The sequence below is a fragment of the Tenrec ecaudatus genome, chromosome 1 (assembly GCF_050624435.1).
Source record: "Tenrec ecaudatus isolate mTenEca1 chromosome 1, mTenEca1.hap1, whole genome shotgun sequence".
In the NCBI taxonomy this organism is placed as follows: Eukaryota; Metazoa; Chordata; class Mammalia; order Afrosoricida; family Tenrecidae; genus Tenrec; species Tenrec ecaudatus.
Window position 1 is genome coordinate 49,509,963 of NC_134530.1, and position 20,743 is coordinate 49,530,705.

General features: G+C 56.2%; 1 protein-coding gene across 3 annotated transcripts in view; it reads right to left on the reverse strand.

The window, feature by feature from the left end:
- Positions 1 to 20,743, reverse strand: part of UBXN11 (UBX domain protein 11) — a 28,302-nt gene that overhangs the window by 3,608 nt on the left and 3,951 nt on the right. Inside the window, exons 2-8 of one of the 3 annotated variants that reach the window (XM_075552758.1) lie at positions 16,515 to 16,620; positions 15,852 to 15,880; positions 15,336 to 15,431; positions 11,986 to 12,086; positions 11,566 to 11,620; positions 11,123 to 11,199; positions 6,901 to 7,027 (exon numbers count right to left, since the gene is read on the reverse strand). In XM_075552758.1, the coding sequence (XP_075408873.1) occupies positions 6,901 to 7,027; positions 11,123 to 11,199; positions 11,566 to 11,620; positions 11,986 to 12,086; positions 15,336 to 15,431; positions 15,852 to 15,880; positions 16,515 to 16,585 (556 nt within the window). In that variant the 5' untranslated portion in view covers positions 16,586 to 16,620. The other 2 variants (XM_075552754.1, XM_075552753.1) reach the window with 2 other exon arrangements.

Sequence of the window (20,743 nt, forward strand, 5' to 3'; positions counted from 1 at the left end):
AGTGGGGCTGACTGAGTTTGTCTCCCACCTGTCTGCCCATTGGGAGGAGGGGGTTTGGGGTGGGGCAGATGTCAGTAAGGGGGTCTGCCCAGCCAACTGCTGGACAGTGATGAGGCCCACTGAGGCTGTGCCTATGCGGGCCGTTTCTGGGTCACAGCCCTCTTTGAGCAGGTGGGCCCACACCTCCATGCAGGGTGCCGGAGCAGCAGAGGCAGGCGGGCTGCCAGCTGGGACAGGCTGTGGCCTGGTCCCCCCAAATAGACCATCCACCAGGATGTAACCAGACCCAGCACCCCAGTGACTTCCTGGGCCTTCTTGGAGGCTATTTTTCACCAGGACAGCCCAGCTGCAGCAGGATGTGGGTCAGGACTCTGGGGACCCAATTCCTTTCTGCACAAAGGCGCGGCACATGGGTGCGGATGTGGGTGGCTATACTTCCTGTTGCCTTGTGGGAGCCGAAGCAGTTGGCCCAGCTGGCCTTCCCTCTCCCCCCACCCTGCCGTCATGTCCCCCAGGGGTTCCCTGTGCCCCTGAGATTCTAGCTGTGGGAGAAATTGCACAGATCGCCCTGAGTGCCCCTGTGGCCTGGCTTCAGAACCACAGAACGATGGTGCTTGCCTTCCCATCAAAAGCGCCCACGAGAGAGAGAAGACACATCCCTGACATGGGGGGGGGGGGGGGAGGCCAGGGCACTCAATTGGCAGCTCTGAAGGTTGGCCGAGCTGTGTGCTGGGAACAAAGTGACACTCACGGACACCCCCCTCATTCACGACACAAAGCGCTGGTGCGCCGAGGGAAAGCCGAGGTCTGCTAACCCTTCTGCTCCCCTAAAGATGTCCAGCCTCGGACCTCCACAAGGGCCACTAGGAGCTGTCAAGGGCTCCACAGCAGTAGGCTAAGGCTTGGGTTTAAGGACAAATTGGTCAACCTAAAAATAACAATAGAGAAGTTCTCATATTTGGTGCTTGCTGTCCCACCTGACTCCTACAGAAGGAGAGAGAGAGAGACCTGGGAGGTCAGGTGACTTGGCCAACACTGAACACACAGCACAGAGCCAGAGATGCTGATTCCAGCAAACTGCCTCCGGGAGCCAAGGCTTTTTGGGGAGCTGACGGGTGTGGGGCTGCAGGGACCCCGGGGACTGTGGCCAACATGCAGTGCCAGGGGAGCTGGCTGAGACAAGTGGCCCCAGAGGCAGCCCCGGCCAGCTGCACTCAGCTCCGCTCAGTGAAAGCAAGGTGGGCTGGACAGGATCAGCACAGGGGACCCAGGAGGAGGGGCCCTGGCTCTGGGTAAGCCCAGGCTGAAAGGAAGGCCACACAGCCAGGCTGGCTGACGTCACCCGTCAACTGAGGTCTGACACTGAGCTGATGGGGGAGAGGGGTGGTGGAGGGTCACAGGAGCAGACAAACTAGAGGGCCTGCCCTGCTCTGCCCTGAGCAGAGTTAGCAGCAGACCTGGCCAGCAGGCATCCCCTGAGCCTTGGCCCTCATCTCGGTGGACTGGGTGGCTGTGGGGAACCCTTGCTCTGGGCGCAGAGCCAGAGGGGAGTCTGTCTGTCAGGGTGATTCAGTGAGGTGACTCCACGTCATGCGCCTCGGAGGAAGCATGTTCCAGATGATGAAGCTGGGCCTGGTAAGGCCACGTGCCCAGCTCATGTGGCTTCCAGCATTCTGGTGACCACACTGACTGCGCCTTTGTGTGGCTTCCTGGGATGCAGCTCCGGGGGGTATTTTTCAGGGAGGGGAGCAGGTGAGGTGGGGGGAATCTGTCCCTGAGGCCTCAGGCCACTCCCAGAGCTTAAGATTTTACCAGACAATGGAGCGGAGCTTTCTCTGGGGGGGGAATGTGATGCTGAAGTCTGAGCTCCTTGGCCGGCAGAGCCGGTCCCCCACTGCCCACACCCCAGCCATCACAGCATCCCCCTGGGCTCAGCAGCCACACGGTCAGGCTCTGCTATTACTGAGCCATGTGACCGTGTGCCGTGTGCCAGGGGACAGACCTCTATGGGCCTCTGCTTCGTCTTCGGTGGCCCCAGGGTAACCGCCCCCACTTCACAGGGCAGCGACCAGGCTCGGCAGAAGCGCCTCGCAGATGCTGTCTGTTGTCACCCACGCCCACCCTGCTGCTCAGCATGGCCCAGCGCCTGGGCCGAGCCCACTTCTCAGCCCTTGTCACATGCCTGTTTGTGAGTCCAACCACATCGAGTGTCCCTGAATGCCATGCTGGAGCAGCCCCCACCCCAGGCTGCCCCCCTTTAGCCAACACGAAACTCAGTCAGTCAGCTTGCCCGAGGCTCGTAAGGGCCTTGGCAGACCACATAGAACTGCCCGGCTCCCTGGGGCTGGGTGCTGGCGCTGTCCCACTCAGGCTCTTGGTGCTTGTACCTGAGGGAAGGCCATGGGCGCCTGCTAAGTGTCACTCTGGGGGCTGTGGGGCCCCAGGAGCTCCTCGCTCCACTCTTCCCATCAGCAGGGGAGTGGTGGGCTTGTACAGGGCTGGCCAGGCAGGTCCCTGGGAAATCACCCACTGTTACAAGACCCCAAGTAGCTGGCAAAGGAAATGGAGCTGTTAGCTGCCCTCTTCAAGCCAGGCCCTGCCCTTGGACTTCAGCTGCTGGCACGCTGCCCTCAGAGGGGCCCGGGGAGAAAAGCAGGCTCTGAGAGGCCCGCCCAGACAGAGGCCAACTCCATCCCACCTGAAGCTCTTTGTCTAGCCCCTGTGAGCACCACGCTGCTCCTGCCCAGCTGTCTGTGCAGCCAACGGGCTAGTCTCCCAAACATGCCACCAGGCCGGCCGGCCTTGCCACCAGCCAATCCCGTGTCCACAAGCGTGCGTGCGTGCAAACACACACACACACACACACACACACACACACACTCATGCCGGGTCCATGTGCCAAGCACCCCCAGAACTCTCCACCCGACAATGCTTCCTGCGGTCTGCTCACTGACCACGCGGCAGGCAGCAGTGAGCACTCGCCTTCTAGCCTGGAGGCGGCCTAAGGCGCACAGATGAGAAAATGGGCACAGAGTGGTGCAGCAACTTGCCCATACAGGGTCAGAGCAACCCAGGTCCCCCACCCTCAGCCTGAACCTTGCCCCCTAAGCAGAGTCCCTTCCCACAATGCCTTGGGCCAGCTCTGAGCGGCAGCTCAGTGCCTGGCATACTTCAGCACTGTGATGTGGAGGAGGGGGTGGGCTATGAGGCAAGGGAGGGGAGAGAAGGGCAAGGCACATCCGGTGGGGGAGGAGGTACACCCAGCAAAAGTGACAACCAGGGCAAGGAGGTGCCTCCACTGAGGTCTGAGCCAGGCTCTCTGCGGGGCAACAGATAGTATTCCAACCCAGAGAGAAAGGATGGGGGCTGGCAGGGAGCCATGGCGGAGGGCAGAAACTGGATAGGGAGAAGAGCTTCCAAGGAAAAGGAGTGGTGGGGAGAGGACTTCAGACAGGTGAGGAGGGGGAGGAGCTCAGAGAGGGGTAGGGAGGCGGGAGCATGATGAGCCAAGAGTTAACGTGTGCTCTGAGCTCTGAGCCCTGAGGCTCAAGAGCCCGTCAGGGCTCCACTGTAAAACCACTGTCAGGGTTCTCGTGGGGTGGGGTACGGCAGCCTCGTGGGCACACTTGATCCTCAGACCTAAGGCAGCTAGTTCCTGCTCTAGAACATTCTCAATGATCCCCGCTTGGACCCAACGCAGATCCTCTGGCTCACCCCTCCCCTGGCCCTGGGGTGGGGGTCCATGGGAGTGCGCCCAGAAAACGAGCCAGAGTACGAGGGCTCCGGGGGCAGAGAGAAAGGGGCGAGCCAGGAGGCAGGGGCACCCGAATGGAAGAAGGGTGTCAGTCAGAAAGCAAAGACAGGACAGGGGACACAGAGGAGACTTCCGGGAAGGAGCAGTTGGGTGGCTTTCACAGCACCAAAGGCAGCCCTGCGGGACTCACCAGCAGACAGGGCGGGCAAAGAGGATCACAGAGCCAGAGTCCAGCCATCAGGATTGAATTGTACCCCCCAACCCCCAAAATATGTAGTAAATCCTATTCCTCTATGGATGCTTGGCTGCTAACCGGAAGTGGAAGTTCAAATCCACCAGTCCCTCCTCAAGAGAAGGCAAAGGCGTTCTGCTTCTGTGAAGATCACCAGCCCCGGAAACCCCGGGGGCCAGTTCTAGTGTGTTCTCTGGGGTCCCTGGGAGTTGAAATTGGCGTGATGGCTGCTAAGGTGGGGTATGATCCCATTTGGGAATAGGTTTCTTTGTTATGTTACTGAGAAAATAGTTGTGTGGAGTGCTTAAATCCATCTCATCTGAGACACGACGCAGGTCACCTCAGCAGAGGTGGAGGAAGATGGAGTCCAAGACGCAAGAAACCAAAAGAAAAACAGCCCACCAAGGAACAAGGACCCTCCATCGGAGCTGACATAGCCTTCCCCTAGAGCCGGTGCCCCATACCAGATGGCAAGCCTCCTAAGGGAACAGAAAGGTACATCTGTTTGTGAACGCGTTGCACTTGAGGTACTGACGGCGGCGCCACGCACAGGACTGCCCGGTGGGCTCAGGCAGAGGAACACCTGGGAGGAGGCCGCAGGCCCCGGCAGTGTTCCGCACGCTCCGTGGGGCATAGGGTCGCTATGGGCCGGCACCGACTCAATGGTGCTTTAGAACAAACCGTCACACCAGTGCTAGAGAACGATACTCCAAAGAGGGCGGGAGCGCCCTCCCCACCAGGGCAAAGGTCACCCACCCTTCAGGAAGCTGCGGGGTCATGTGGTGCCAGAGCCCAGCTGGCTCAAGGGCACACGCCCTCCCAAGGCCTCATCACTCCTTCAGGCGGTGCAGTGGGTGAGTGTGAGGTGCTGGGGGCCCTGCCTGCAGCTCGGCCCTGGGCAGCAGAGCTGAGCCCGCCCTCCGGTCTGCAGTCCCTCCCTGGACCTGCATCCTGCCTCCTGGACAGCATCTGGTCCAGAGGACAGTCGTCATGGGGCCTGACGCCTTGCCCTGCCACTCAGCGGCCAGCGGTCTGCCTCCTTGGTGCACAGCTGAGCGATGGGAAAAGGGTATTTGTAGAAAGGCTTGGAAAGCTGCTGTGGTGGTGACTTAATCTGGTGCCCCTTCCAGGACTCAGAGGGAGGGGGTGGGGTCTAGCCTGTCACCCAGGTTAGAGCCAGTGACGGGAGACACTCTCTCTCTCTGCTCACTTCCTGAGAGACATTGCAGCTGAAGAGACACATGGAGCCACTCTAGTGCCCTGAGCTGGAGAAGCCACGTGGAGACCCCTGCCAGCGCTGAGACCCTTACAACGCCGATGGATCCACAAGACTCCCTACCCATTGACCTGTAATCGTCCTGCACTCAGCATCATTGCATGTGTTTCATGAGTCTGAAGAGGAATTTATAGATTGACATAGAATAATATGGGCTAATATCAGACTTACGGATTTGATCTGGACTGGGCTGGGATTTTTCTCAATATTCAATAGCTCCTTTTTATACACATAGGAGTGTCTATAAATTTTGTTTCTCTAGTCTACCCGGACTAACACAACTACAAATGGGCCTCACACAACAAGTCCTGTCTTTGGAACTGCCGTTGGGGAGCTGTGCCCCGAGAGTCTGAGGAATCTGCCCAAACCCGGGTCTACCCATGACGTAGGATGTTTCTTTATTGAGAGTGGGTTTTCACTGAGCGGAAAACGAAACAAAGAGAGTGATGCTAGCTTTCAAATGGTACACCCCCCCCATACACACACACACGCGCGCACACACCGAGATCTGAGCTCCTGAGCTGGGCTCCCTTGAGATGGCCATTGCCTTCCTGAGAGAATGCTGGAGCAAGCCGGTGGCCAAACATGGGGAAGCCAGGAGGGCGCTGACTCGTTGGGCGGACCACCTGCCAGGAGTGCCACGTGCCCTGCCTCCATTGGCGCCCAGCTGGCAGGGATGGCCCGTCTACTGGGGAGACCCTGGGGACCCAGTCACACCCAGAGTCAGAGAGCAGTCAGTGAGCACTCGGGCTGGACTAGCTCCAGAGCCTGCAGAGTGCCTTCTGCATAGCAGCCGGCACCCTTCGAAGGCAGGCCGGACTCTTAGAAGCAGCCGGTCCTGGGGTCCCAAATCTAAGGTGCAGGGCACAGTTAAAGAAAGAATGTGCTGGAGTCCCCCGAGACCGATGGAGGTCCATGGTCTGGCTTGTGAATGAGACTGGAGGTGGAAGGGGCGGGCTTCCAACGCCGAGGGATTTTTTAAAAGGAAAGAAAGGAAGATGGATGCCGTTTTGTAAGCGGTGAGGCCTGAGGAAGTGAGGTCAGCTGCCACATCTTGGACCTCCGGGCCTGTGGCCAGGAGGTGGGCGGTCATGACGCAGCCCATAGCCTTTCTCGACCTACATCAGGGACAAAGTGTGGTGTATTGTAGGGCAGGGCATGAAGGGGATGCTCTGTGTGGGAGAGGCTTGCCATTACCCCTCCGCTACCTGGCTTCCGGCAGCCCTAGGGGCATAGGGGTCACACACTGGGCTGTTTCCACTGAGTCAGTGGTTTTAAAACCAGGGGGTCCTCAGACTTTGTAAACAGGGGGCCAGTTCACTGTCCCTCAGACCGTTGGAGGGCGGGACAATAGTTAAAAAAAAAACAACTATGAACAAATTCCTACGCATACTGGATGAGTCGGTTGCTAAGCAGGACAGGCAGCACGGTAAAAATACCCGGCAGGCTGGATAAATATCCTTGGCGGGCCACATGTGGTCCGCGGGCTGTAGTTTGAGGACCCCTGTAACTAAACCACCAGCTCTGCTCCTTGGGGCAAAAATGGGCTTTCTGCTCCCATAAAGCGTTAGTCTCAGGGACTAACCCTGTCCTACAGGGTCGCTCTGAGTTGGCACCGCCTCGATGGCAGCAAGTTACCTGGCTTCCAGAACTTCTTGACTGTCATCCAGTCCTCCTGGTTCTCCTCAGAGACTTCCTGGCCCTCAGAGTCCTCCTGGTCCATGGGCTCCCCGACCCACTGCAGGCCATAGTCACCAAGGAATCGCTGCAGGGACAGAGGGGGAAGAAGATGCAGGGACACTGTCCGTGTCACCCTGGGCCCGCAACTTCCAGAGCCCGCTGGACAGTGAGGACGCTCTCTGGGCCATGGCCCCTTCCTGGCTCTGTGACCCTGGGAAGCTCTTTACCCGCCAGCCCAGCAGACCCTCTGTCGAACGAAGATGAAGCACCCTGGGGACACTCAGCCAAACACTGGCCGGTGTCAGGCACAGCAAGCTCTCTGCCTAGTGAGCCATGAAGGCTGCGGGCCTAGGGGAGATCGAGGCCCTGTGGGTCTGGACAGAGTGTGAGGGACAGGGAGGAACTGGGAGGACACAGCCACCACATGAGCCCCCCACGAAGGTTTTACTTCACACTCGCTCTGCCACAGGAAGGCTTGGGCTGTTGACACTTCCCGCGGCCACTTCCTTGGCTGCTTTCTTTTTCAACTTGACCTCCATCTCCACCCCTCACTGAAGCGGTTCGGGCCCACCCTGGCCATGAGGCCCGACACAGGACCCATGTCTGCCTTCATCATTCTCCACACACACCCACAGGGGCCTCCTCCCTCACTGGCTGCTCCTTTTCCCTTTGTCTTGCTGATTCCCCCTTTGAGGAGGGGGCTTCCAAAAGCTCACAGGAAAAAAAAAAAAGATAATGCCATTTTCCCACAAACTTTTAAAGTCCCCTCGCATTTGCTGGTACCCAACATCTCTGTTGGCAGGTGCAGGGCTGAGCCCCCTTTCCCTCTTTGTAGACACCTGCCCTTGTGGGTCTATCGGTCCCACATAGATGCACACACTTGTTATTGTGGCTGTCAGGTGCCATCGAGTCAGCTCCGACCCATAGCTCCCCGAACACAACCAAACCCTGCCCGGCCCTCGGCATCCCCACAGCTGTTGCTGTGCCTGAGCCGACTGCTGCAGCCCGTGTCCGTCCATCCTGAGGGCCTTCCTCTGCTCGACCAAGCGCCGTGTCCTGGCAGCAGGGCCTCGGCGCTCGCTCAGGCGGAACGCTGACTGTGCGTTTCGGGACAGGGACTCTCATGCTTTCCATCTTCTTCACGTGTCCTGCTTCGTTCAACACTGTACCCACAGACTCTCAACAGCGCAACTCGCGCCCGGGGCGCTCTCTCGAGCTGCTTCACTGGAGATCTGCTGAACGTGTTCTCTTTGGCTGTCTAACCGCAGGTCTTTGTACATTCATTCTCCATTTGACTCTGGCTTCTCCAGCTGCCCTTTGCCGTGCTCTGCTCGGCTCTTTGATGTCATCGTTTCTTCCGCTCGCCTCAGCGACTCTAGGATGAAGGGCAAGCTTCAGAGTCTCTGTTGGCATCCACTTTGACCTTCCACTTTCTTCATGAATGGTGATCGTGATGTCTGCCCACAGCTCATCAGGCCTTCTGTCGCTGGTGCTCAATGCAGCAAATCCGCTCTTGAGAGGTCCTCAAAATTCAGGTGGGATCGATTCAAGGTTGTAGTTGGGCTCCAGTGGACTTGCTTTTACCTTTCTTCGGCTTCCACCTGAACTCCCACATGAGCAATTGATGGGCTGTTCCAGTCAGCCCCTGGCCGGGGCTCAGCTGCTGATGCGGAGCTTCTCCGGAGGCTCTTCCCACAGACGCAGGCGATTTGATCCCTGTGGATTCCATCTGGGGAAGTCTCGGGCTATTGGCACCGTTTGTGTTGTTGACAAAAGGCATTCGCCATGAAGAAGCCATGGGTCTTGCAAACTTCACGCAATCGCCAGCTTCATTTCTATCACCGAGTCCATGTTTTCCAGCCACGGCTCCTTCTTCGTGTCCCACTTTTGCATTGCACTCACCAATGGTTGTCAATGCATCTGGTTGCATGTCGGAGCCATGAAGATGCTGGTGCAGTCGAGTCGATTCCCACTCCGTGCCTTCTACGTGTGACAGAATGAAGCCCACGCTGGCCCGCACCATCCTCAGGATCATTGCCCTGTGGGAGCCGCTGACAACCCCTCTTGTTGAGGGTCTTCCTCTGGTTTGCTGACCCCTGCCTTGCCACACACACACACACACACACACACACACACACACACACACACACACCCCACATATACAGACATATATGGACAGTACCCACATTGAGAGCGACTACAGATTTCAGTCCTGAGCCCCAAATTCAAATTTCCACCACTGACACCCAGACGTCAAATAGGTCTCTCAAAAGTAACTCTTCCATATAGCCTGACGCCCTGCCTCTCACCTGTGCCCACACGTCTTCTCTTGCAGGCTTTCCTCCCGACCAATGGCCCGCGCCCCAGCCCCAGGCATCACCCATGGCCAATGCCCTGCTGAGTGCCATCCACGATGGCACACCAGTCCTCGGGGTACCCGCTCCAGCATGAATCTGCCACTCAGTCCATCTCGTCTGTCACCCCACCCCTCACCTGGGCAGCGCTGACCACTGCTTCTGGGCTGCTTCTGCCTGCTCCCTTCCGCATACTTGTGCACCTTTGGCGCAGGAGGGTGATCTGGTTGGCATGCTCCCCCAACTGAAAACCAAGATGACTTACCATTCTTGGAGCTGAGCCCAATGCCCACCACGGGGGTGGTGGGGGTGGGGGGTGCTCCTGTACTATAGTCCCTGCCTGCCTCTGGGGCATCTTCTCTTCTCCCCTCCCCGCCTCCTCCCCACAACCAGGGCTTCGGGCCAAGTTTGTGTGGCAAGTAGTGGGGCCTTCACACCACTTAGCCTGCATTCTCTCCCCTGCTCCACAGGCCTGCTTTTCTAGGAGTTTCCATGTGTTCCCTGATAAATTATCTCACAGCACTCGTTGTGACTGTGTGCTCCTCTGGCCACTTGGCTACATCAAATACTCCGTGGGCCCTGACACACACACACACGCACACACACCAGGGACAATACAGCTCACCGTGGGAAGCAAGGCTCACAGCTGAGGTATCAGGGCCGTGGCCCCCTGGTCACCTGCATCCCAGCACCTGCCAGAATACCCAATGCACAGTAGGCACTTTAGTGCATAAGGTGAGCTTGTATATTTAACGAAGCAGTAAGCTTATGGATCTTGGAATGTGTCAGCCGCCATGGTTCTGCCGGAGGCTCCGGTGCCAGCCTCACGCCTCAGCAGCAGCGGTCTGAGAAGCCCCAGGGACCGCTGGGGTTCCTGGAAGGCCGTGCAAGGGAGCAGTAAGAGGAGCAGGCGCCAGGCAGGAGGGGCTGGCAGCTGCCATTGACGTGTGGCCGGTTGCTTGGGTGGCTTACATGAGGTTGGGGCTTTAGAGATCATGCAAGGAGAGGGAGCCAAGGGGCCAGGAGATGTGAGCCCAGGACCTTTCCTTGTGCCTGGTGCTCCTCGAGTTCAATTCCTGACTCGCTCCCCCCATGCCTCAGACCCTCTTTTCTCTGTAACCCCAGACCCCAGGTCTCAGCGCTGGGTGTGGTGCTCCCTCTCCCTGCCCATCTCTCGCCCCAGCCTCAAAGAGGGAAGCTGAGCTGAGAGGTGTGCGTGGTGGCCGGATGCCTGCGACCCTGGGTGAGAAGTCTGGTGCAGAAGCAGGCACCAGCAGCGAGCACAGGGGAAGTGGTCCCTCTCGTGTGGCGTGCATGGGAAGGAGGGCAGTGAGAGGAGGCACTAGGATTATGACACACAGCGTGTGGTGTAGGGCCAGACAGGACCTCTGAGGAAATCGCCTCGCCCTGAAACTGGGGCCCAGGGAAAACGGGCCTGGGGAAGTGGGCAGGGCCATGGCAGGTGGCACGCAGCATGAACCGAGACCTTGAGGTGGGAAAGAGCCCCAGTGGTACAAGGACCGGGGAGGGCAGCGTGAAGGGCAGCGGTTCAAGATGAGACGGAAGCAGCTAGCAGGGTCAGCCCATCGGGCAGCGGGGGAGGCTCTGGTGTTCAGCCCAAGAGCAATAGGGGGGGGGGTGAGGGCTAGGGAGCAGGGAATAATGGCATGGTCAGGCTCTAAAAGCTGTGTGTGCCCCAACCCCGGACATCTCCCTGACTCTTCAAACTCCATCCAGAGCCCTGGATGGAATGGGGAGGGTGGAAGGGCTATGTTCATCAGGGAGATGGCTCCGAAGCTGAGGGGCAGACACCCAGTCTCACTCACCTCCATCTCGTCCACCTGCCGCTGCAGCTGGGCGCACATCATCTCCAGGTCCTCCTGCTGCTGCAGGGCCTCCTTGCCTGCAGGGACAGACAGGGACGGAGTTCCACTAGCCCAGCTCAGAGGCCACCTCCGAGAACCCTTGGGACCCCCCCCACACACACACACACAAAACTGCTTCTGGGTCCCCATCTCGCTGGTCTCTCCACTGGGCACTGTGACCAGCTCTCAGGAGGCCAGCACCTCCCTGCCCCTGCCCCAGGTTGAAGGGGACTTGGTCCCATGCACACTTGCTCACTCAGCCCCCGATAAGAGGAGGGTGTCCCTGCCCCCAGCACAAAAGTCAGCTCGATACTCTTGGGTCGCTGATACCCAGAAGCTTCTGCCTAAGCGCTCAGGAGCCATGGGGCAGAGGTCAGGCTGCGCCCACGGAGGGGGCCTCCTACCCTGGCTTTGCTGCAGGGTCTGCACCAACTTCTCCAGGGACAGGATCTTCTTATCCTGCGGCAGCAAGGCAGAGGGTCAGCGTGGGAGCGGGGGACTCCCCTGCCCCTCCGCAGGGGAAGAGGCAGCGTGTTGGCCTGTGTGGGAGGCTGGGGGCCCAGTCATCACTCCTGCACCTCCCACAACCCTGGAACATCCTAGTTAAGTGGGGAGAAGGGAGGCGCACTGCCGCCCCCCACCCCTCCAGTCCAAGTCCAGGCCCTCAGCACGGGGGGAGAAGGTCGTTAGGCTCAGGGACCTCGTCAGTCTGGTGGGGGAACGGGGGAGGAGTGGGTTTCCCTCATCCCTGGCCTCTCTGGGTAGCCCGTCCTGGGACCCTCCGCCCCTCAGACTGGACCATGGCCCTTCCCACTGGGCCCCACCTTGGACTGTATCTCCAGAGCCTGGGCCTGCACCTGCTGCTCCAGATCCTGCAGCCTCTGTGCTATGGAGGGTGTCACGTCCGCGCCACACAGCACAGCGCCTGCGACCAGACACGTCTGTGGGGCTCAGGCCGGGACTGAGGGTTGTGAGGCTGGGGTCCCCAGGAGCCAAAATAAGAGGAATAGTAGCAGCTGACACTTGTGCAACTGCCCTGAACCCTTTATGTGGATCATGTGTAATCCTTGCATGCTGCCTATGAGGGACATCAACGGATCCCGGTAAACCGAGGCACCTGGGGGGTTAAGGGTGAAGTGCATGAGTCATGGCACCATGTGGTGCCTTGTCAGAGCCGCCTTCATCAGTCCAGCCTCTCAACCTAGCCTCCAGTTGATGTTGATAGCATGGAGGAACACCTTGCCCACCACACAGGCCCCGCCCCGCCCCCCCCCCCCCCGCCCCTGGAGCATTCTGCAAGACAACTCTTCACAAGAGCCAGTGAAGACAGCGGCAGGAAGCCTGTTGCAAATGGAGAGAGACCACAGGATAAAGCAATCAAAGCTCTTGGGTGGATCCTAAATCAGGTTTAAGAGCTTCGAATAGGTTTGTCAGGCACAAAATGGTAACTAGCATAGGCTCCCGTTAAAGGAAAGAACCAGAATGAGCAAGTGCAGAGAGACAGTGGGTTCTCGATCGGTGGTCCCCAGAGCTGGGGGAAGCAGGGACTGGGTGCTGCCTTGGCAGGCTGCCTCTTGCACTTCTAAAGGGTGACGCCACTTCGAGGCAGGAAGGCGGTGCAGTGGGCGCTCAGTGCTCAGGAGTGTCACCAGGACCGCTGAACGGAAGCTTCCCAAGTGGGTTAAAGGCTCAACCTTTCAACAGCAACCCAGGGAAAAGACAAGCGCTTTCGTAGAGGGGCACTGGTAACTTGAGCGTCCGACATTAATTAGCTCGTGTGATGAATTAGTTGTGATAGCAGTATTGTGGTCATGGAGTTCTTTATTCTTAGGACATGCACATGTCTTGACATCTGCAATGTATTTCTAAATGGTTCATTCAAAACATACATTAACATTTATATACACACACATACATACATATACACTCATGTCGGAGAGGGCTACACACGGAGCTTTTTTATTTTATTTTTTCATTTCATTGGGGGCTTGCACACCTCTTCTCTCAATCCATACATGCATCCATTGTGTCAAGCACATTTGTACATATGTTGCCATCATCATTTTCAAAACATTTTCTTTCTACTTGAGCCCTTGGTATCAGCTCATTTTTCCCCTCCCTCCCCACACTGAGCTTCTAACTGCAAGGTCACCAGTTTGAAACCACCAGCTGCTCTGTGAGAAAAAGAGGCAGCTGTCCACTCCCCGACACAGTGGGGTCTCGGGGACGTCCGAGGGCAGTCCCACCCTGTCCTATAGGGGTGCTACGTGTCGGAAACAACTCAGTAGTGGTGAGAGAGGGAAAGGACGAGTGACGACAGCGATGACAAGATGCTATCAATTGGGGACTCTAGATGGAGGGAGGCATCACTGTATTTATTATCTCCATCTCTTTGTTGGCTCAGAGACTCAAAATACAATGTTTCAGAACAAGAGGGCAACTTCTGGCGCAGCAAGAAAGGCCTCCCCCTGGCGGGCTACGGTCCTTCCCACATGTGACAGGGACAGAAGCCATGACCACGAGCAAGCTCATGAGGGTCTGCCGGCCCAAAGGGATCTGGGGGGGGGGGCGGGCGGGCGGAGGGGAACCCCCCAACTTGTATGTTTTCCTTTTAATTAGTAACTGATTTTGTTCACTAATGGGAGCCTCCTCAGTCATAAGGCACCCAGGTCAAGGTGCTTCAAGTGCAGACATTCCCTGAGTTGTGCCGTCTCCCCCTTTCCCAGATGTCCTCCCCCCTTCACAGAAAGACCACCCTCCAAGGCTCCTGCCTCCTCTCTGGAGTCGCTGCTGTTGAACTGGTGCACAGGTGGGTCTCAAAGCGGCTAAACTACAGCGAGGTTTTAAGAAGGCTTCAGGGATACGTTTTGGTTGAGGCTTTGACTGATCTCGGGGCAATTATTTTGGGGGTTTGTCTAGCTTCGTGGCTCCATGATGACTCTACATTTTGTTCTACATTTCCCCTCCTTTTGATCAGAATTCTTCAACAGACTCTCTGATCAAAATGGTCAAGAACGGTAGCCGGACACCACCCAGTGAGGACCCTTAACTCTAGACGTGGTCTTTGAGCTGCTGAAGTAATAGACTGCTTGGCATGTGGGGTAGTATAGCTTCCTCAGTGCCCGTGACAGAACCCCCAAGACAGTGACCCCGAGACACCCTTCAAGCCAGGCACTGAACTCAGCCCAAGGACAGTGAGCTAGGCAGAAGGCCAGAGTTCTTCCTTATCTGTGACTTTGGTGGAGGCAGGCACTGAGTGGCAGGGGCACCCTCTGTTTGGACCGGTGAGAAGGAGAGGGAAGTGGGGGAAGGGCAGAGACGGCTCTTTTCAAGGAAAACAGTTTTTCAGTTGTTTTTTGTTTTGTTTTGTTTTTCTGCGGTTACTACCGAGAGGGATCCCATCGGGGTGTAGAAGATTCTGGCTTTGTGACTACACGTCTATGAGACTCGGCTCTTCCCATGTCTAGGCTTCAATCCCCCCACCAGCAAGAAGGGAGGGGGGCTTTGGTGGAGAACTATGACTAACAGGGCAAGTGGCCCCTCCCCCTCCAAGGGCTAGGGGCCTTCTGCTGAGCAGTCTGTTACCAAAGTGGCCAGACTGGAAATCAGAGCTAGCAGAAAAGTCTCTCCTTATCCCCAGCTCCTCCAGACTCCCAGCTCGGACCCTGATCCTGCCCAGCACCTCACAGCTCAGCTTGGCCTTCCCAGGCCTGCCGAATCCTAGCTCCATGGGAGAGTCCACGGGGAGGTGTGAGTCAGGCCAGGCAAGGTCTTCGGGAGACTTTGACCTGGTCCAGAGTCCAATGGAAACAGGATGCAGAGGGCCAAAAGCTGGGCCCCACCTCAGGCCCTCCGTCCCTTCTCCTGCTAGGAATCCTGGATGTACTGACATCACGAACTGACGTGATGAGCACTCCAACCGGCTCTACTCCAGAGGCTCCGGCCACAGCCTGGCCCCAGGGCTTGGCCAGACCTGCTAAGCCACGGGTGGGCCTGGGTGGCTTTATGGCCAACCAGACTGTGAGCAAGTCTGGGGTCCTGGCACATGGTGCATGGCCACACAAGCCATAAACAGGAGGTAAAGGGAGGGTGCTGTGCCTCTTTGGGCCTCACTGTGCCCCCCTGGGACTCCTGCCTGCTGCCAAGCCTGGGCACTTAGGGCCCCTGCTCTCACCTTGCTTGCCCACAGGGGCCCCCATGCTTCTGTAGCAAGAGATTGAGAACTTTTCTTCAGCACCATGATCGTCATTCACTAAGTTCACCTCATCTTCTGCAGACAGAGATGCCCACGTCATGCTCTGGGAGCCCCCCACCCCAGGCCAACTCCTGGGGGCTCCAAGCTGGTGTTGTCATGGGGACCGGAGTGGGTGGGCAGCGCACAGGGGCTTCAGTGAGGAAAGGCTGTGGTGGGAGGGGGGAGGGAGGGGGAGAGGAGGAGGGCCGGGGCCCAGAATGCCCACCACCACTGATCAACACTAAGGTGAACGGAGAGCCTCCAATTGGCAGTGACATCTCTGGATGCGGAAAGCTGCTGGGAGGGAACCCCCACCCTCAGGGAGGGGCTGGGAGACTGCAGATGACCCTGACTGGCTGACAGACCTGTGCTGTCTCTCCATCTCCATCGGCCCAGCCCAGGGAGGAAGACAGGAGGGCAGAGGCCACACCTACCGTCTCCGCAGATCTCACCTACCGTCTCCGTAGATCTTTACCCCTCGTCTCCTAGGCACAGGGCAGGAGGAGAAGGAAGAAATACAAGTTTGGGGCCCCTGGGTTGCCGGACTTTCCCCCGCCCCACACACACACACCCAATGCCTGCTGAGGCTACAAAGGATGGAGACTAGGCCTCTGCCTCTCGGTGCCTGCCTCCAGACCTCAGACTTTGGCGTGTCCAGCCCCTCCCAGCAGAAAGGGCTGGGGCAGTGCTAACTAAGGGCAGAGTCTGAATGGGGAAAGGGAAAGGCTCCTAAGCCAGAGAGCCCGTGTGGGCCTTGCCCTGAGCCTCCTGCTGCTGAGCCCTTCTGGGTCTTTCCCTGGCTCGGAGCTGCAGACAAGACTTTGTAGAAAGAGATGCGTGCTAGACAGATGCGTGGTTGACCTTCCCTGAGAGCCCAGCCCAGGGCTGAGGAGCAGGTGCACCAATCCAGGAGCAGAGGGGAGTCAATGGGTGGTGGGCCATTCTCAGGGCCTAGGTAGCACTAGACACTCCAATGTAGGGCTAGATGCACCGTGGAGCTTCCCAAGAGTGAGCCTCGCCAAGAAGTCACTCTTCTTTGGATTCCCCCAGTGCCCCAGTCGTTCTCCTCTGGCTATGGGAGGTAGAGAGGAGATGGGGATGGACAGGCAGCCCCCTTACCCTGGATTCACAGGCTCTGATGGCAGGGGCACTCTCCGAGTCTTTCCAAGAGAGGCCAAAGGTGAGCTCATAGTTCTCTGGGTAGCACCTAGGTATCAGAAGCTCCCTGAGAAGAAGGAAGGAAGGCAGCCGTTAGGGACAGCGAAGACACACAGACAGCAGGCGCTGGCCTGAAAGCCCTGCCCTCCCTGGCCCTTTTCTCAGGAGGGAGCACTTCCCAGGAAGCAGCCCCCACTGTCTCTTCCCCCTGCAGGAAGCTCAACCAGAGCCCCACCTTGGCCCCTGTGCTGCCTAAGGGCCACTCAGACCACCCACTCTCGGCCTGGAGGTATTTGGGAAGAAGTGGGGATGGGATGTGGAGCATGCTCAGAGTCTGGGACTCCCCCGAGTTTAGCAAGCTGGGGCTTTCGTGGACACCAAGCCCAGGGCACCAAAACCTTAGTGCCACATCCGGCCTCTCACATCTGGAACCGAGGGTCACCCACAGGCAGTGCTGGGGGAAGAGAGTCCCCACGATTCAGAGGGAAAGAGCTCCAGCCCTGGTCAGGCTCTCCCACCGACCTCCTCCGCTCCTGTGCGGTGAGAGTAGGAGCTTGGCTGCTAACCACACCAAGTTCTCCATGGGAGAAAGGCCGGGCAAGACACTCCCATAGAGATGGCAGTCTTGGTCAAGGTCACCCCTGGGGCAGACCTACTCTGTAACTTAGTATTGCTGGGAGTCGGGGCCACCTTGATGGTACACAGCACTAGCAGTGCTAACGACGTGGGACTACCGAGAGATCCCAAGAGACCATCAAAGCATGGGAAGCACTCAGCACTCAACAACCGGGAGTTGTGACTATTGTGATTCCCACGGCTCAGGTCACGTTCCTTCTGCAAGGACGCATACACATCAAGGAGTAACTGCAGGCCGGTGGTGACTGAATTCCATGCAGAGACTACTCTAACAATCGAGGGCCCTAGGCAGCACCATTGGCTTGTCCTTAACTGCTAACCTGAAGGTCATCGGCTCCAATCCACCCAGCAGACCCATGAAAGCAAAGGGCTGGTCATCAGCTTCCGCAAAGAGGGCAGACAGTCCAGAGGACAGTTCTAGTCAGTAACACGGGGTCCCCATGAACTGGAATCCACAGGAAGGAGACAGGAACCCTAGAACCACCAGGCCTCCATCAGCGCCTGAATCACATCTTTTTAGGAGGTCCGACCAAGTCCTCTTTAGAAGTGGTGGCACTGGCCCCACATTGCCCCGTAGGCTGTCCACGCTGTTGGAGGCAGCCTCCCGTGCCTTCATTCTGGAGATGGGGCTCACTGTCCCTGCTCTTTCAGCAGTGTTTCTCTCCCAGAGACCAGGTCCAGAGTTCTGCATCTCCACTATCTGCCCACTGGGCCGGGCCCTGCTTGTCTGTGTAGTATCCGCCCGGCTTGGGTGGCCCAGGTGACATCTCCTCCGGCATTCTCCCCATGCTGCCACAGGGGCCTTCTTAAAATACAAAGGTGACCTGCCACTTCCCTGCCAAAAGCTTTCTGGGTCTCCTTCTCTTGCTCACAACCCCAAACCCAAGCTCACTGCCAGTCCATTCAGACAGCATCTCCAGACCGCATTCCTCACCTCACCCTCTGACAGAACAATGTGCCTCGTGAATGGCTGGCAGTGCCTCAGAGGCTCCTCCTCCTGGAAGCCCCTCCTGGAAGTCTCCCTGCTTCTAGTGACTCCACTTTCTCTCTCTCTCTTTCTCTCTCTCTCTCTCTTTTTCTCCTTTCCCCCTGTTCTTTTTGTTTTGTTTGTTTTAGTTTTTTAAATAACTTTTTACTTTAAGATAATCACGGATTCACAGGAAATTGGAAAATGATGGCAGGGAGTACCTTTCAGCAATTTCCCACCCTGTTGACGTGGTAGAGAGCCACAGTGAGAGACCCAACGTGAGAAAGCAGCTCTAGAACAACCGGGGTCCAGGTCTGATCCAAGCCGGTCCCAAAGTTGGAACAGTTTCTTCTTTCTAGCTCCCTATCGCCCTGCAACCTCCCCTGCCAGACCCCAAAAACCATTCATCCAGTCACTGTTGCTATAGATTTACCTGTTCTGCAGTTCAAAAAACATACCAAAAAAATAAAAATAAACCACAAACAACACTGACAACAATAACAAAGTAGAACAGATAAAAACCTCAAACAAAAAGAATGCGGAAAATATTTTACAAGTAGAGCAAATTTTAAATGGGTCAAAAGGGAGACCAGGAGACCCAAAGTCCACCTGTAGGATAATTAGACAGTTCCTCTCAAAAGGGCCACATGGAATGGATCATAAATCCAGGGTGTGGTATGGTACTGATGAACTGCATAATTATCCTCTAGTTTTTAATATTTCCTCCCCTTACTATGGCTTTTGTTTGTTTTACCCCATTAATCATGTTAAACTTGCATGTTTATTTGTGTAATTAAGATCAGTCAATACATGAAAGCCAAGCGAAATAACCCTTCAGAAACAGTAACGGGAATAATGGTTCCCTGGGGGAACAGGAATGGGGGGGAGGGGCTGACAGCACTGATGACTGTATAACCCCACTGGAGGGGAGTGAACAACAGAAGTGTACGTAAATGGATATATTGGATGGTGTAAGATAGGGCACAAAAATAATAATAATATGGGTTTCTGGGGGGAGGGGACATAGGAAAACTGATAGCAAGTTCAAGAAGAAAGAAAACGTTTTGACACTGACTGTGGTAGCAATTGTACAATACTGCTTGATGTGACTGAACTATGGAGTGTTTTATCCTAAAGAGCTCCCAATAAAATGATATTTAAAAATCACAGTCAAGAAATTAAAAATAAAAAAGGGGATCAAGTGATAAGGTATTAAAATTGAACCTAACTGCAACTGCAGTGACCTGTTTTCCAATGCACTCTGTGTGATAGCAAGGCGGTTAGCATCTGTGGGCTATGGTCAGAGGGCATTATCGAGTCAATGCCAATCCACAGGGACCCTACAGGGCGGGTAGAACTCCCCTGGGTTTCCTAGACTGTAACTCTTTATGGGAGTCGAAAGCCCCGTCTTTTCCTGTGGTGTGCTGGTGGTTTCCAATTGAGCACCGAGGATCGCAGCCCAATGCACAACCAGGCTCAGCAGAGGTTTAATCCATGTGGATTTCCCCTTCGCGTTTTTTTCAAACTGAAACAATTTTAAAATGAGTCAAAAGGGAGATGGATTGATAGGTCCACTAACTTTGTGAAGCCCTGGTAGAGCTCTGAGCTGTTTCCTTACCTGGTGAGGCCCATAACCACTCCCACGATCAAGATCCAGAACTGTCCGGTCAGCACAAAGCTCTCCCCGGTGAGTTAGACTCACCTGCCTCCCCTCCACTGCCCTCCACTGCCGGCAGCCACTCATCTGCTTTGGACGGCTAGAATGGTGTCATCTCAGGAGACAGAAATGAAATCATACAACACGTGGCCTTTTTTTTTTGTCAAAGCAAACAGCTTTCCTGAGGTGTAATTCACATACCATACACTTTGTTCATTTAAAGTACAAAAGTCTGAGGTTTGTTAATTATTCACAGAGTTGGGCAGCCATCGCCACAATCAATTAGAGAACATTTTCTTCCCCCAAGAAACACCACGCCCATTAACAATGACTGTCCATTTCCTCCCAACCTCTCCAGCCCCAGCCCCCAGCCAACCCCTAATTTCCTCTCTCTATTCTGGACATGTTATATCAGTGGAATCATAACACAGGTGTTCTTTTCTGGCTGTCATTTTTCATTCAGCTTGTTTCCAAGGTTCACCCAAGTTATAGTAGAGCTATCAGCATGTATTTGAGTCGTCTATACTTGGGGTGCTTATAAATAATGGTATGAGCGTTCTTGGACAAGTTTCATGTGTGGGCATGGGGGTGGGGGGAGGAGTATATACGTAGGGTGGAATTGTTGGGTTACAGGGCACCTTGATTTCCTAACCACCCGAGGGATGGCAGAATGGGTCCCCACGGGCTGCATCTGAGGGTTCCAATGTGTCCACCTCCTCAGCAATTGTCATCTTGTCCTTTGATTCTCCTAGGGGGAGGGACGTGGTATTTGACTGTGGTTTGGATTTGCATTTCCCTGGGAGCTAATGATGTTGAGCATCTGATCCTGTATTGATTTATTGCCCATGTATAGCTCTTCAGATTCTTTACCCATTTTTAAGATTGGGTTGTCTTTTTATGATTAGTAGTCAAGTGCTTCATATATTCTAA